This window comes from Haliotis cracherodii, unplaced genomic scaffold (assembly GCF_022045235.1).
Source record: "Haliotis cracherodii isolate W230 unplaced genomic scaffold, xgHalCrac1.p SCAF_7, whole genome shotgun sequence".
Classification (NCBI taxonomy): Eukaryota; Metazoa; Mollusca; class Gastropoda; order Lepetellida; family Haliotidae; genus Haliotis; species Haliotis cracherodii.
This window is the reverse complement of record NW_027266330.1, coordinates 57,939,133-57,956,909: the sequence shown is the minus strand read 5'-3', so window position 1 is coordinate 57,956,909 and position 17,777 is coordinate 57,939,133. Positions and strand designations below refer to the sequence as shown.

General features: G+C 42.4%; 1 protein-coding gene across 11 annotated transcripts in view; it reads right to left on the bottom strand.

Annotated features, from left to right (window-relative positions):
* Nucleotides 1–17,777, bottom strand: part of LOC139448502 (peripheral plasma membrane protein CASK-like) — a 483,162-nt gene that overhangs the window by 80,061 nt on the left and 385,324 nt on the right. For 7 of the 11 annotated variants that reach the window (XM_071230056.1, XM_071230052.1, XM_071230057.1 and 4 more), the window contains one exon: nt 7,833–7,922. In XM_071230056.1, coding sequence (XP_071086157.1) covers nt 7,833–7,922 — 90 coding nt within the window. The remainder of the gene's footprint in view (nt 1–7,832; nt 7,923–17,777) is intronic. The other 4 variants (XM_071230055.1, XM_071230061.1, XM_071230062.1 and 1 more) reach the window with 1 other exon arrangement.

The window sequence follows — 17,777 nt, the reverse complement described above, 5'->3', positions numbered from 1 at the left end:
AACTGATAAAACAAGAAATCCTTTATATTAAGCCTGACCTGCGTTATCTCGTGCCAGTCTCCTGTTTGTGTCTAGACAGAAGTCAATGCTTGCGAACAACTTAAGTACCAGACAAGTGGTCGGATCTGATTCAATTATGCATCGTCAGCGTATTTAGTTAGACAAGTCGATCGTTAAGTCACAGACGAGTCACACCCACTATTATTCTGTGTTACAGAACATGCAAGCTTGGCTCCTTCTTTCGGTTTGGTTGGTTGGTTTGTTGTTTAACGCCACACTCAGCGATATTCCAGCTATATGACAGCGGTCTGTAAAATAATTGAGTCTGGACCAGACAATCCAGTTCTTGACATCATGAGCTTCGATCCACGCAATTGGGATCGATGACATGCATGAACCAAGTCAGGAGCCTGACCACCCGATCCCGTTAGTCGCCTTTCACAACAAGCATAGTCACCTTTTACGGCAAGCATGGGTTGCTGAAGACCTATTCTACCCCGGAATCTTCACAGGTCCAAAGGTCCTTCTAAGGGAGATTCAAGGGCAGAATAATACCCATTTGAGGGCATCACACACTCATTTAGTACAGTTTGTAACAGAAACATAGATGCTAAGATGGGCCCATGGTCAGTGTTTAACAAATACACATCCTATACATGACATTAGGCCTCAGTGATACCAAGTGAGGGAAGATTCATAAAATCCCTGAGTCTATGCCACATGGTCAAGGCAAGTATATATCTATCATCCCAAACAGGCTACCACAGGAGATATGGCTTGGGTGAGATCAAAGGATATCTCCTATGAGACAAGTTGAAGCTTCAATGAAATTGCATGACAATGCTTTGCAGGCCATTGTGACATCATCAGATGCCATGACATTACAATCAAATGACATCAGTAATCTCTCTGCCACTATCTTCCCGAGACAAGAGAGTTACCGTATATCGCTGTGTATAAGGCAAGTTTTTCGTACCTAAAATGAGGGAGCTAAGAAGGGGGGTCGTCTTATACACGGAGTCGAAGATCTCACATTTTTTTCCACTGGCGATGTCAACCGGCGTCCGATAGCCAGCCCAGCATTTGACAATAAAACTTCGCATTTCGTCCTAAATAACTGTTCCAATAACTATTTCCATACATAAACATGATTTGTATCTCTTTTCCTTGAATAAAGTTTAATAATTTCTGCAAATAAAGTTGAAATGACCCTCTCCTCGATGCAGATTGTCAAACCAGCTGACACGGTAAAACAATCAACATCCGTGAGTAGAGAGCCGGAAGTACCGGTAATCATTTGCATATTGCACATGTGACCTAACATGTGATAACCGGTGAAGCTGAAATCAATTCCCGCTGTTTTTACAGTTGTATTAACAAGTGTTGGAGACGGTGTGTACAAGTGATTTTGGAATAAAAACGCTGAATGTGAAGCAAACATAAGCCTAGTTAGTTACAACATAGTTAATTGGCGATTAAATTACTCACCATTGTCTCTTATATGTTATTACTTCATAAATGAATTTTATTTTACGGGCACCAATTTGGTGTCGTACCGTGTAAACACAAAATGGCGACGTGTGCCGGAGTTACACACGCGACCTATCATTGTAGAAAAAAAAACAACGCAAGATAAACATATTTTTATTGCATATATAAGGTTTGTGTGCGCACTTGTGATGTGTGCGAAATACGCATCAGTCGGAAAGCGCACATTCAATCTCCAAAGTAACTAACTAACTAATTTGTGATGTCCGTGTGCGAAATACGCTACAGTCGGCAAGAGCGCGTTAAATCTTCTACCGGTATATCAGTCAGACTTGTGATGTGTTTCATTCCAGGTCGCCTTATACACGGAGTATAGGATTTTGGGTTGATTTTTAAGGCGTGTACAGGGGGGTCGTCTTATACGTGGGGTCGCCTTATACACAGTGATATACGGTAACTGACTATAAAGGTCCAGTTTCCACCCTTGCCGAACTAGGATGGTATTATGGAGTTATGCAACAAAATTACAAAAAATATATCATAGGGCATTGTGACGTGATTGCAAACTTTGTGTATGGGAGTTACAATAACTTTAGTGCTAGCAATGAAAGCATAATGGAATGGACTCCTGAATTTTTAAGGTGGGCCCTTGGATGGTATAAATTTAATATGAGTCAACTTTTGATGTATTTGAAGCATAATTCTGTTCAACTCAATTGGATAAGCTTTGGATTCCACAGATGTCTGCCAATTCACACATGATGGGGAAATTAATTTTTTTTATAAATGGCAAGTAATAAATAAAATACTAAACCCGCTCCTGTGTTATACCAATTTTATGAAACTCATGAAAAGTTCTGGTATCTGACTTGCTTTTAGCTCATCAGATACCAGAACTATTCACTCGTTTTCTAAAATTGGTATTACACGAGAGCTCGTTTAGAATTCTGATGTCCTGGATGGTCAGCTCAATATCAGGTGGTCAGGTTCGCTGACTTGGTTGATGTATGTCATCGTATCCCAATAGTGTGGATTGAAGCTCATGATATCAATCAGTGGATTGTTTGGCCCAGACTTGATTATTTTACAGACCGCAGTCATATAGCTGGAATATTGCTGAGTGCGGCGTTAAACAACAAACAATCAATTAATCATACACTTTAGTGACGCTCACAAACACAGGTATCACGATATCAATGTAGAGGTAATTTTTTAATGTCAATGATGTATTGATAAAAATTTATGAAAATAAATACTGAATCAATTATTCCTGTCCACAGACATGTTTACACTTATTAAGACTACCATACGAAGGAAAATAAAAACTCAGAAATTTCAATTTTAAACATTTAATGGATTAGCCTTAGTTCATATTTAGACTTAAATTGATTAATTGCATATCTACATATCTATACACACACAGAATTATTAATTTTATTATTTATCCACACACTGATACATAATGATACATCAATTCTAAAATGTCCAATCTCTGACACCTCTTGGAACACCCCTAACAGCGGATCCTGGTATGCCACTATCAGCAGATCCTGATACAGACAGGGAGGCAACTCTGCATAGCAAATACTGGGTTTACAAACACCACTGTATTAGCCCTGTCTCCTCAAGAAATGAAGAAAGACTAAACCTACACAAAAAAAACCCCAGAAAATGACAAGATTTATCATGCATTTCCTGGACTGTCAACCGGTATTCCGCTTAAGTGAGACAAAAACATCAATATACTGAAACAAGAAATGATGAGGTGTGAACTAATTGGATGCACCATGATATACGGGGACCGTGAGACGAAGCCATCTACTTTATAATGAATCCAACTCACACTCTCCCTGGAGGCACAGCTTCCCAGAAGTCTCTCTCACATCCACAACATACCGTATTCGACGTAATAAGCGCCCATGGCGATATTTGCCAATATATTGGTTAGTGAACAATACCAATTAGCACCCCTTCCGATTGATCAATGTACACAAGACTTATATATTCGCGTATAATACGAACTTGTGTGTTATATGCACCCTTATTATGGGCATTTAAATTCTGGAAAAATGTATCTCACTTATATAAACGTTTCAGGTTGTCAGCATAAACCATGAAATTTATCTTTCAACTCTGTCTTTTTCACCAAAATGATATTCTAATAAGAGCCCCCTATATCTAATTTTGAGAGTGCCCTGGGCGCTTATTACGTCGAATACGGTATTCACTATGTACGACGTTGCCGTTTCCCAATGTGCTGATTTCAGTCAAATCATAAAAAAATATTTTTGGGGGTATTTGGTGATGAAATCCTATATCTCCAAATATAACATTGATATTTCACTTAGGTTCGGGAACTACTTTCAGTCCGCCTCAATGACACTATTTTTTCCAGAGTAAGGATCTTTAATATCATGCACAAAAAAAAAAATCTTAATAAACTTTTTTTGTAAAAAACAATATGTTTAAAACATCTCGTGCCCAGCACCCCTCATGAAAATTTCAACTTCGCAGGTCTCTGAATGTGATGACATGTTATTGGATAAGAAAAACACAATTTCCTCTATTTTCAAAGAAATATTGTAAAAATATAAATCTAAAAGATATTTTTTTCAGAAAACACAAAGCCGGGATTTGAAGCACCGAATAAAGATGGATGTGTCGGAAAAGGCATGGCCTTGATTTGTGACATGAATTGACAATTTTGTTTATCGTTCTTTAATAAATTGAACAAATATTCTTCAAACATGGAAAGAACATTACCATCATTGTTCCATGAAGTCTGAGCACTGCCATTTGGGGAGAATAGGAAGTTCATATGGGTTCAGGCTTAATTATGGCACATTTTTTAGATGAGGAATTAAGGTTTTCGCTCAATCAAAAATGCAGCGATTGAACTGGAGCTTTGTGTCGAAGATTGTGATCATGAGCTTATTTCAGCAAAATCATCAGCGCTTAACTTTGGCTATTGTTGACAATGGTGAAAAGATCAGATATTTTTAATTTCAGAAACTTTTTAACATTTTTTTTTTTCTGGATGAATGTTTGCAAACAAAACATTCAAACAACATTAGTTCATTTTTGTAACTGTGACTGACTTAAGTAAGTGAGTGAGTTGTGTATAACACCTCTTTTAACAGTATTCCAGTTTGAGTGAGTGAGTGAGTGAGTTGGGGTTAACGCCGCTTTTAACAGTATTCCAGTTATATCACGGCGTGTCAGCTTAATGTGGGAGGAAAGCCCAAAGAGATGCAGGTTTTAGACGTTTACCACTTCGGTGAAACCCACGAGCACGGGTATGGTGCTGACAAACCTAGAAACATAATCAGGGCGAACCGGGATCCGAACCCACAATCATAGGTTTCTGGCGTGCCCAAGGGACACAACTCTGCACAGCGAATTGCGGCGCCTAAGACGACTGGGCCATCAGTGCACCCATCCCAAAATTATTATGATATGTAGAGGCGGTAAGGTAGCCTAGTGGTTAAAGTGTTCGCTTGTCATGCCAAAGACCCGTGTTCGATTCCCGACATGGGTACATTGTGTGAAGCCCATTTCTGGTTTTCCTTGCAGTGATATTGCTGGAATATTGCTAAAAGCGGTGTAAAACCATACTCACTCACTATTATGATATAATAAGGTATGTGAAGTGAACTTCTACCTCAAAAATACAAACAACACTTTAAAAATAGTCTTGCATAAAAAATATTTTCCAGATATAAAATAAGAACTACGTTCAACATTTTGTTTTCAAAAGAACAAAGGCTGCCTTTGAAATATACGATGGAAATGATTAACAGTAAACGTGATAATGATTACTTAAAAAAAGTTTTAACCTTCGCAACCAAAGTGTGTGGAAACAACACCCTCATGATTCCCTCTGTATAAATAATAAACAAGCACATATTCAAGTTCAAAGCCTTTCCCCTACCACGTTCATCAATTATTAAGGTTTGTAATTAAACACATAGATTCCTCTCCCTTCTCCTCGCTGATCATCGTCCTCCCATGAAGCAATACCGCAAGTGTTTTCAGATTCCGATAGAACTGTTTTCTTTGCTTCAAGTTCAAGTTAGCAATTATTCTCCAACGCAGGACGACACATCACGAAGATATTGCATACACTGCCGCCAAGTTGCTAGCCATCGTTATTGATTATCATAAAAATAATTAGGCAATGGAGCTTGGCTGACACCAAAATAATGTGGTTTTGCTGGGTGTTTCCCACAGTCTCTACTCGCACTTGTCTGGTGTGAGACGGAGGTGGTAACGGCAGAAGTGGTGGAAGTAAATCGCAAAGACATTATACATGCCTGATAACTTGGAATTGCTATCTTCTAGCTGACCTCTTAACATGCAATCTAAATTCTTGGCAGTATATATAGACAGTGTTCTATCAGGTGGACTGGACCAGGTGGGCGTAATGTACGGCAAATATATGTACAGAATATGACACAAAGATTGTATGCAAAACATTTGAGCCATAACAAATCATTTACTGAAGAGAGAGAGAATGAGGGGAGAGAGGGGGAGAGAGGGGAGAGAGGGGAGAGAGCGAGGGGGGGAGAGGGAGAGAGAGGGGAGAGAGAGAGAGGGGGGGAGAGGGAGAGAGAGAGAATGAGGGGAGAGAGAGAGAGGGGGGGGAGAGGGAGAGAGATAGAAAGGGGAGAGAGGGAGGAGAAAGAGAAAGAGAGAAGGGGAAGGAGAGAGGGGGAGAGAGAGAGAGAGAGAGAGAGAGGGGGAGTGAGATAGAGAATGAGGGGAGAGAGATAGAAAGAGGGAGAAGAGAAGAGAAGAGAGAGAGAGAGGGAGAGAGAGAGAGAGGGAGAGAGAGATAGAAAGAGGGAGAGAGAGAGAGAGAGAGGGAGAGAGATAGAAAGAGGAAGAGAGAGAGAGAGAGAGAGAGGGAGAGATAGAAAGAGGGAGAAGAAAAGAGAGACAGAGAGAGGAGAGAGAGATAGAAGGTGAGGTGAAATTGGGTTTAACGTCGCGTCCAAGATTATTGCACTTATATAGCGACGTGCATGCACGTGTATGTGTGTGTGTGGCTGCTTGTACTAGTCCCGACTGATGCCGATTTATAGTGCTAGCTCACTGAGATACCATGCCGCAGTTTAACACGAATACCCCACTCAGACACAGTATATTGACTCCGAGCCGACCAGTCCTTGTTTAAGCCCCTTAATGCCGAGCGCCAGACAGGGTAACAACAAGTACAATCTTTTAACGTCTTTTTGTATGACGCGGCCCGGGATCGAACCCTGGACCTTCCGCTCTCCGGGCGGACGCTCTACCACAAGAGAGAGAGAGATAGAAAGAGGGAGAAGAAAATAGAGAGAGAGAGAGAGAGAGAGAGATAGAAAGAGGGAGAAGAAAAGAAAAGAGAGAGAGAGAGATAGAAAGAGGGAGAAGAAAAGAGAGAGAGAGAGTGAGAGAGAGGAGAGAGATAGAAAGAGGGAGAAGAAAAGAGAGAGAGAGAGATAGAAAGAGGGAGAAGAGAGAGAGAGAGATAGAAAGAGGGAGAAGAGAGAGAGAGATAGAAAGAGGGAGAAGAGAGAGAGAGAGAGAGAGAGAGAGAGAGGAGAGAGAGATAGAAAGAGGGAGAGAGAGAGAGATAGAAAGAGGGAGAGAGAGATGGTAAACTACCAACATAAACAGAAGCATACCTATACAAACACCACATAACAAAGTACACATGACAACATTCCATCTACAATGCCATCTAATTCAAAACCAAAAACACACATTAAATCATCTCAGGCAAGAAAACAGAGTTATTAGTAAGGTAAAAAGTCTCCTTATCTTCTTTTACACGAAGAGGCCCGTAACACCCATTATACATGCCACATCAGTTGGAAATGCTACTTTCCTACTGACCTATTCACACACAATCTACATTATTGGTAGTATATAGACAGAGATGAATCATGCAGAATATACAGTGCTCTTTATTTGTGATATACGATGAATATATATCATGACACATACAACACTGTCAGATTCCCTAGACAGGTGCCCTCGAGACAATCAGAGTGGACCTCGAACTTCATTATGTAAGAAGCCGTAAAGGCAACTATGCTTGTTGTAAGAGGCAACTAACAGGATCAGGTGGTCAGGCTCGCTGACTTGGTATCCCAATTGCATTCATCGATGCTCATGATGTCAATCACCGGATTGTCTGATCCAGACTTGATTCTTTACAGACCACCACCATATAGCTGGAATATTGCTGAGTGGGCGTTAAACAACAAACAAACAAAGCTAATCTATCAACTTGTCGCATCTAGCCACATATTCTAGCTAGGAAGTAAGAAGTCGTGCTAAGCAATGGAAGTGCTAGTTACCATGTCCCTTACCTCCTTGGCTCGAGGTACTGCTTCAGAGGATGGTCGACGTGTGGGACTGAGGGACTTCGTGTTGATCTTGTCATAAAGCTGAAACAGACAAAACCGCGGTAAATATGGCGCCAGTAACATGTATCAGTATAGCACTGCCAGACATTTGCAACAACAACAAAATGCTTGCATGCTTCTGTTACTGATTTCCAAGGACATTCTTCCCTGAAACTTGAAAATGTTACTAACCTGTTAGAAGAAAATGTAAGTAATCAGTTTCTGAAATGAGACGGCTATCATTTCATGTCAACCACCACCCTCCTCTAATGTTTTTTGTTGTTGTTTTGTTTGTTGTTTAACGCCGCACTCAGCAATATTCCAGCTATATGACGGCGGTCTGTAAAATAATAGAGTCTGAACCAGACAATCCAGTGATTGTCATCATGAGCATCGATCCACGCAAGTGGGATGGATGACATGTATCAACCAACATGAAGAAAAATCTTTCCACTGCAACTCTCATATTAGTGTACAAAGTGTTCCTTGCATTGGAAAAGAATCCATGAAGTAGTTCTCAAGTTATAGGTCACAAAACTTCAAAACATGTAAAAATTCACATAATCCACTTATCGCAATCAAACTTTCCACTGCACCTCTTCCGTTGGTTTGGAAACTATTGGTATAGAAAATGTTCACCAAGTTTGAAAAAAATCTTTGAAGTAGTTTTCAAGTTATAGATCACAAAGAAAAATGTTTTCGGAAAGACTGACGGAAGAATGGACAGAATTCTGTGGAATAAGTACATACTCCGCCCTTTAGGTCGGGGGTAAAATAAACACTACTCTGCAATATTGCAATGTGTCCCCTTATTTTATTCCTTGAGTATATCAACAACTGATGTACTGTATTCGACGTAATAAGCCCCCAGGGCACTCTCAAAATTAGAAATAGGGGGTGCTCATTAGAATATAATTTTGGTGAGGAAAAAAACCAAAACAGAATTGAAAGATCATAAATTTTGTGGTTTGTCGAAGGCAGAAAATCGACCGATCTCAGTATTTTACCCATTTAGATATGTACGTCTCTTATATATAATACTACCTGCATGCTTGCGCGTATTGACTTACATATCTATGTATTTGTGATAGCCCAACTCCACATTAATGATGAGTAAAAATGATCATCGACGGCCATTGTTCCAAACAGGAAGTACTGGTAATCAGCAGGTGAAGTTGGGCGCTTATAACGTCAAATACGGTAATTGCTGTGAGAGGCAACCACTTGATCTGCTGGGCTACCTCACAACCCTTTAGAACTGAGAATACATGCTCTGTGATAGTGCTGCCAACCAATTCATTCACTCAATCATTCCCACAAACGGTGATCCACAAACTAACTTGGACCGACCCCGTGGAAGGCCTGTCCATCACAAGAACCCCATGGCCTCTGGTCACTGCCTTCCTCTGGCCAATCACTGACCTGAATGACTCGTGACCTGGGGTCACATGACATTGCAGATTAATCAGCTTACACTGGTGTGGGGTCCGTAAATGGTGGTTGAGGGTTTGTGGAGCGTCTATTAATGAGTTTATGCGATGTCCGTAATTGTGAATTGAGAATGTTATGGACACAAATATGATAAACGGTTGTTGTTTGGTCTAATGCGATCATTCTTTAAATGTCTTCATACAAAATCCAAGCCTCAGTGGTACCACGGGATCAAATTACAATCAGAATTTCATATTGATTAAAGTCTCACTTAAAAACTTGTTCAGAAAAAAATTCAACAAATTCCTTTTTAAAATTTATAAAGTGCAGCCAGCTGTAGAACAACTATTCCAATTCCAAATTGTATTTCCAAAACAGCAGTAATTAACACAAGTGTTCGTGCGAGTTGCCAACTGATGATTGAGACCATTTATTCGCTTACAAGTCAGTGAACAATTTGGGAACCCATATATTTTGATTATAATTAAGTGAGCTGGGTTTAACTTAGCCTTGCTCCAAGGCTGTATTGAAAGAAAAGTCCATGGATGTGTAGTAATTCTTTCCTCCTAATAGGCAAGTCTAGATATGGGATTCCAGTCTCTCTTAGGGAGAACTTGTTCTTATAATCTAGAAATTATGAATTAAACTAATGATTATTGCCTTAGAGACTTGTGCAAGTCTAGGTTTAACACTTTGAACAGCTTTTCAGTTAAATATTAAGGTGAAGTTAAATGAGGTTTATATTCATGAATACCCCACCCAGACACTGACTCTGTATACTCATAGATGTGTTTCAAAATATTCATCTGTTTTCATAAACCTTGATCTTTGTCTTAAAGAAATCAAGGGTAATTCAAGTTTCAGATCCTATGCAATGCAAACCCTGTCCCAAGCTAAGATCCGGGTTAGAATAGGTCTTCAGCAACCCATGCTTGTCGAAAGAAGCGACTAACAGGATCGGGTGGTCAGGCTCGCTGACTTGAAAGATGCATGTCATCATATCCCAACTGTGGAGATTGATGTTCATGATGTCAATCAGTGGATTGTCTAGTACAGACTCAATTATTTACAGACTGCTGTCACATAGCTCGAAAAATGTTGAGTGAGGCGATAACAGCAAGCAAAACCAAAGCAAACCCAGTAATCAAATCTTAATTGAAGACAAATATATGTCCTTACACAGTTCTGTTGGAAATAGCTACTTCTTTCTTGTGAAATCTCATGCCGTCATTATTGGCACAAATCAATACGAGAACGTCCGGAGCTAAGATCTATCAAACCCTTTACAACTGGATCTGTGAATCGGTCCTGAATACGCAACCCTTACATCCTGGCAACTCAATGTGTCTGGTGAGTTAGGAAGACTACAGTGCCAATAACATTAACGGGCATCCACTTGTTCATCCCTCACAACATCTCATATCAACATCACACATCAAATATTAACATCATTCATCAACCACAGATCATCAATCTGCCCACTTTTTCAAATATTTAACATCCATCATCCCAAAGTACTTTCCTCAGCTTAAATTGTCCATCACGCCAGTTCCATCAATCTAGGAATTTCTTTCACTCAAAAAATCAAATTGTCAGCAGTATACAGCATGTCTGACAGATCACACAAAAAGTGTCCTCATTTAGGGCTGAGAGAAAAACAAGTTCAGGCCAGATTATGAATTATTTATCATTCAATCTTCAAACTACAATTTCATTAATCACGGCCTGAAACTAGTTTTCATCACGGAAGTGACAGGGAGGAGGAATCAGGGATTCAGACAGCATCCTGCCATATCCCCCCTGTTATCAGCCAGTCAAGAGGGGCAGGCAGTCAGAGAGGTCTGATATAACATGTGAAACATGAACTTTAATCCATCCCTAAATTTGCCAGAAAGTCTAAACCGAATTCTGCCCTATTTGAATGAGCTACATACTCAGGGATTCATTTAGACCGGCTCCGGGGCCAATATTCTCCAGAAAATGTCAGTAAAAATTACCAAACTGGAATAAAATATTTCCCATTCATGCTGTTTCAGTTTCATGTTGTTTAATGCCGCACTCAGCAGTATTCCAGCTATATGATGGCGGTCTGTAAATAATCGAGTCTGGACCAGACAATCCAGTGATTGACATCATGAACATCGATCCACGCAATTAGGACACGATGCCATGCATCAACCAAGTCAGTGAGCCTGACAACCCGATCCCGTTAGTAGCCTCTTACGACAAGCATAGTCGCCTTTTACCACAAGCGTGGGATGCTGAAGATCCTATGCAATGCAAACCCTGTCCCAAGCTAAGATCCGGGTAAGAATAGGTCTTCAGCAACCCCTACTTGTCGAAAGAAGCGACTAACAGGATCGGGTGGTCAGGCTCTCTAACTTGAAAGATGCATGTCATCATATCCCAACTGTGGAGATCGATGTTCATGATGTCAATCAGTGGATTGTCTAGTACAGACTCAATTATTTACAGACTGTTGTCACATAGCTCGAAAAATGTTGAGTGAGGCGATAGCAGCAAGCAAAACCAAAGCAAACCCAGTAATCAAATCAGCACCTATTCTACCCTGGATCTTCACGGGTTCAGTATTTCAGTCATATCATGACATTTCAGGTCTATGTTGGAGGAAAGCGGAAGCTAAAACCATCAAATACATTTACTTTGGTGAAAACCACAAGCATGGGCATGGTGCTGTCAAACCTAGAAACAATCAGGATGAATCTGAGATTCAAACCCATGATCGTAGGTTCCTGACATTCCAAAGGGAGGCAACTCCATATGGCATTCCGGGGCGACTTGGCCACCAACATCGGCAGCAGACGGCAGTGATGGCGCCACATTGTTGTTTACAACTGACTGTCTGCTAAAATGATCAAATTTCTTTGAAAAGTGAGCAGGGGGGACCTAATCTTGTCATCTGGAATTTCTACTTCAGTGAGTGAGTGAGTGAGTGAGTATGGTTTTACTCTGATTTTAGCAATATTCCAGCAATATCATGGCGGGGGACACCAGAAATAGGCTTCACACATTGTATCCATGTTGGGAATTGAACCCGTGTCTTCGGCATGACAAGCGAACGCTTTAACCACTAGGCCACCCGACCGCCCCTAATTTCTACTTCAACAACACTTGTTTTTAGGAATCAGTGAACACAATACAATACTCTCCTTGAAACCTTCAAACATATCTCACTGGAAGCAGTTCAATAGTTGATGTGGGATAAAAAAATGCAATTCTTAAAGTTTCGGAGCAGTGCCATTGGCAAATCTGGGAGTTTATCATCTGACAAAATTAACGGTTTAAAGTTTTGACAGTTCAAAGTTAATAAATCACAGCTAAAATCTCCATAAACTGACTCTGAAATATATGGCATCTCCATCATAGGTAAAGGAGATCGGTGTCAGGGGAATAAAGCTGCAGTGCATGTTAAGTCTAACACTCGACTTTATTGTTCAAGCCACTTGAGTCTACTGAAAATGTCTGCAGAAACAAAGCACATCGATCCAAAGTGTTAGGGGCAGGACGAATAACTCGGGTACTCGGGTTGGGTGGTCCTAAGTAGGACCAGGGTAGCCACAGGACTACCCGGACCTGTGTTAGTCACGTGATAGATTGTTTTATGACAATAACAATAAAATGCCATGCTACACTATAAGTTGATAATGTTCACATTTCTTTCCTACCCTACTAAGAATCCACAATTTTCGAGACCGTGTATTTGTTTCTGACTATGCATGCATTCCCTCTGTATTTTCTTGGGTTTTATCGCTATTTTAGATTTTTATATGTTTGCGAAAAGATAAAGCTTCAGGCAACATCAGCAGTGTTGTGGGTTCCGGGAAAATCTGACATTCTGTACCCAAGTCTGAGACCTACAGCTGGTACCCAGGGAGGGTAGGGTAATAGGGGGTCAGGTACCCAGGGAGGGTAGGGTAATAGGGGTCGGGTACCCAGGGAGGGTAGGGTAATAGGGGTCGGGTACCCAGGCAGGCTCGGTAACAGGGGTAGGGTACCAAGGGAGGGTAGGGTAACAGGGGTCAGGTATCCAGGTAGGGTAGGGTAATAGGGGTCGGGTATCCAGGTAGGCTCGGTAATAGGGGGTCAGGTATCCAGGGAGGGTAGGGTAATAGGGGTCGGGTACCCAGGTAGGCTCGGTAATAGGGGGTCAGGTATCCAGGCAGGGTAGGGTAATAGGGGTCGAGTACCCAGGTAGGCTCGGTAATAGGGGGTCAGGTATCCAGGGAGGGTAGGGTAATAGGGGTCGGGTACCCAGGGAGGGTAGGGTAATAGGGGTCGGGTATCCAGGGAGGGTAGGGTAATAGGGGTCGGGTACCCAGGGAGGGTAGGGTAATAGGGGTCAGGTATCCAGGCAGGGTAGGGTAATAGGGGTCGGGTACCCAGGGAGGGTAGGGTAATAGGGGTCGGGTATCCAGAGAGGGTAGGGTAATAGGGGTCAGGTATCCAGGCAGGCTCGGTAATAGGGGTCGGGTACCCAGGGAGGGTAGGGTAATAGGGGGTCAGGTATCCAGAGAGGGTAGGGTAATAGGGGTCGAGTACCCAGGGAGGGTAGGGTGATAGGGGGTCGGGTACCCAGGGAGGGTAGGGTAATAGGGGGTCAGGTACCCAGGGAGGGTAGGGTGATAGGGGGTCAGGTACCCAGGGAGGGTAGGGTGATAGGGGGTCAGGTACCCAGGGAGGGTAGGGTAATAGGGGGTCAGGTATCCAGGGAGGGTAGGGTAATAGGGGTCGGGTACCCAGGGAGGGTAGGGTGATAGGGGGTCAGGTACCCAGGGAGGGTAGGGTAATAGGGGTCAGGTACCCAGGGAGGGTAGGGTAATAGGGGTCAGGTACCCAGGGAGGGTAGGGTAATAGGGGTCAGGTACCCAGGGAGGGTAGGGTAATAGGGGTCAGGTACCCAGGGAGGGTAGGGTGATAGGGGGTCAGGTACCCAGGGAGGGTAGGGTGATAGGGGTCGGGTACCCAGGGAGGGTAGGGTAACAGGGGTTCGGGTACCCAGGGAGGGTAGGGTGATAGGGGGTCAGGTATCCAGGGAGGGTAGGGTAATAGGGGTCAGGTACCCAGGGAGGGTAGGGTAATAGGGGGTCAGGTACCCAGGGAGGGTAGGGTAATAGGGGTTCGGGTACCCAGGGAGGGTAGGGTAATAGGGGTTCGGGTATCCAGAGAGGGTAGGGTAATAGGGGTCGAGTACCCAGGTAGGCTCGGTAATAGGGGTTCGGGTACCCAGGGAGGGTAGGGTAATAGGGGTAGGGTAATAGGGGTCGGGTACCTGGGTTGTAAATTTGGACTCGTCCCAGCCCTACAAAGTGTCCACAACATCCAAACCAAGCATGTATCAATGTCAGCTCGGGCGGGACGCGATGAAGCTACGGAGTCTGGGATCTAAATGGAATCCAGGAGCCCTGATCCACTGATGGGCATGACAATTTATACAAGAGATGATTATATAGGGTAACGCCCTCGTGTCACAACCGCTTTTGATCGAAGCGATTGAGGCTGATGCACAAACAGATTCCAGAAATTGCCCCCACTGTTAGTGAATTCATGCGAGGAAGGCGAGTCTGATTAGTAAATAGATGCACTTCAAAATCTTATCAGCGGCACTGAATCAAGAGATTTATGCGTGAGCTGCCTCCTCGCGGAGTACGAGAGAGCTGAGCAAACATTTGGCTCGGATGCAAAACCTGCAGGCCTTCAATCACGAGCCATTCCATAATTTGTAAGATTATACACCAAACACTTGATATGAAAGGTTGCAGAGGCCAACAACTAAAACAGCTCATTCCTAAGACAATAACGCTCTATCATGCAACACAGCTTTTCAAAATGCTCCACCAATTTCAGATCGGACTTGATATCTACACAGCTTGACAGTAAGAGCGCTATTAGTTGCAAGGCAGTTAAAGCATGAGATTATATATCTTATTTAATAGATGCCATATATCTCAGTTACAACGTTTATGTTCTATGCATGCTCAGGAATGGATGCCATAGACCAGTGATAGCATTAATAATATACCACTTGAAAAAAGTTCAAGAACACCCACAATTGCAAGGCTGTGAGTTCCATGCCATCACAGAATAGTCATGTTTTTGTTTGTTTGTTTGTTGTTTAATGCCGCACTCAGCAATATTCCAGCTATATGACGGCAGTCTGTAAATAATCGAGTCTGGGCCAGACAATCCAGTGATTGATATCATGAGCATTGATCCACGCAATTGGGATACGATGACATGCATCAACCAGGTCAGTGAGTCTGACCACCCGATCCTGTTAGTCACATCTTACGACAAGCATAGTTGCCTTTTACAACAAGCATGGGTTGCTGAAGACCTATTCTACCCCGGATCTTCACATTGGGTGTCCTTAACTTCTTTTGAGTAATATACCACAGCTATATCGTGGACATCATGGCTCAGTTATAGCATCAATATCTCAGATACAGAATAGATGTTAGACATATTGTATACAGCATATTATATATATTAGTAAAACATGATTGCATATCTCAGTCGACCTGTGAAGATCTGGGGTAGAATAGGTCTTCAGCAACCCATGCTTGCCTAAAGGCAACTAACAGGATCGGGTGGTCAGGCTCACTGGATTGTCTGGTACAGATTCGATTATTTACAAACCGCTGTCATATAGCTGAATATTGCTGAGTGTGGTGTTAAACAACAAACATCAGTTCTGTATGACCGTACATATCTTGGTTATACGATGGTAACTGGATGAGTGAGTGAGTGAGTATGGTTTTACGCCCCTTTTAGCAATATTCCAGCAATATCTGGGACACCAGAAATGGGCTTCACACATTGTACCAATGTCGGGAATCGAACCCGGGTCTTCAGCGTGACGAGTGGACGCTTTAACAACGAGGCTACCTGACCGCCCCTGGTAACTGGATGAACATAAAATTCTCCCAGTGCAAATGAAGCATTCAAGCAGGGTATAAATAGTAAGCAGAATTGTAAAGGAAAACCTTTTGACTGACACATGTCAGGAGGGGACACAGTTTTATTTGTAATGTAACACTTTTACCGGGAACAGCTGTAACATTTACTGTTAATGGAAATGTTAAGCAAAATTCACTCAGTCTCTCCGACACTGCTGGAGTCGTTAAGGAATAGCTTTATCATTGGAACATAATTCCATCAGTGAGAGCCTTTTATCGGCGGAGACGGTTCCCATGCACCACGCCATGTTCGAGGATATATCAATACTATCGGAGGTGCTCTACCTCTGATGACTATTAAATCCAAGATGGCTGGCAATTTCAATGATGGTTGCTATGCAACAACATATATCACCTGAACCCTGCGAACGTTTGCCTTAGAATTTCACTAGTTTCTGTCGTCCTTGGCCAAAAGAAACTCAAAGAAATTAGGCCAGAGTATTAACACAAAGAAGAGGGAGTGAGAGAGCTTTAAAGGTATGAATACGTCACTTTCCAGTAACTACTTCCCTGCTGATAGGTCATATGCTCAAGGTGGACAAATTTGGTCAAATTAATGCAATTGTCTCAAATGGGTACTTAAGAATTTCTTCATGAATTTTTCATTACAAGTGGAGATGTCTCTTGTTCAGCTACAAGGCAGTCTATTAGAAAGTCAATTTCCTCTCCAAGAAGGTGGCATCACAGACGAGCATTATCTGGAATCTTTAAGACTAAAGTAAATCCTGAATCACCACACAATAAGCCTTATGCTGACAACAGACTTGCGGCCGTCAAACGTCTCACACACACTGCCTGACACGTCTCACACACACAGCATGGCACAGGTCTAACACACACTGCCTGACACGTCTCACACACACAGCATGGCACAGGTCTCACACACACTGCCTGACACGTCTCACACACACAGCATGGCACACGTCTCACACACACATTCTGGCACATCTCACACACCGCCTGACACGTCTCACACACCGCCTGAATGCTTGTGCCCTTGGTGTGTTGCAGACCGCATAATTTACGGAGTTTGGTTCCAGTGAAAATGTCGCAGGTTTTAATCACTACGATACCCTCTTCATGGGGACTGTGTCATGTTTGGAACTAGTGTGGCTCTTTCTATTCAAAGTGTGGCCATGTTCGCCAGTTTGGTTGCTCTCATTGGTTGTCATTGGTCGGCCTGAATCTGGACACAGGGATCAGTGGAGTCAGACAGCCGTCCTTGTCTCTGTCACAGTTTGACATTTTGGAAATCTCGTTCCAAGAGATTCCACCAACTACATGGCATCAGTCAACAGACCGAGGTGATTTTCTTGTCATTCCTAATACCTGCTCTCAGACGCATGGTATTTTGTTCCAAGCCATAATATATCACAGCCATATTTGTCTTATCCCCAACACCATTATTAACACGACAAGAAATTTGCTTGATCCGAAAATCACGGCTATAATAACTGTAAATGTGGATTTAAATAATTTGTGTAAATTC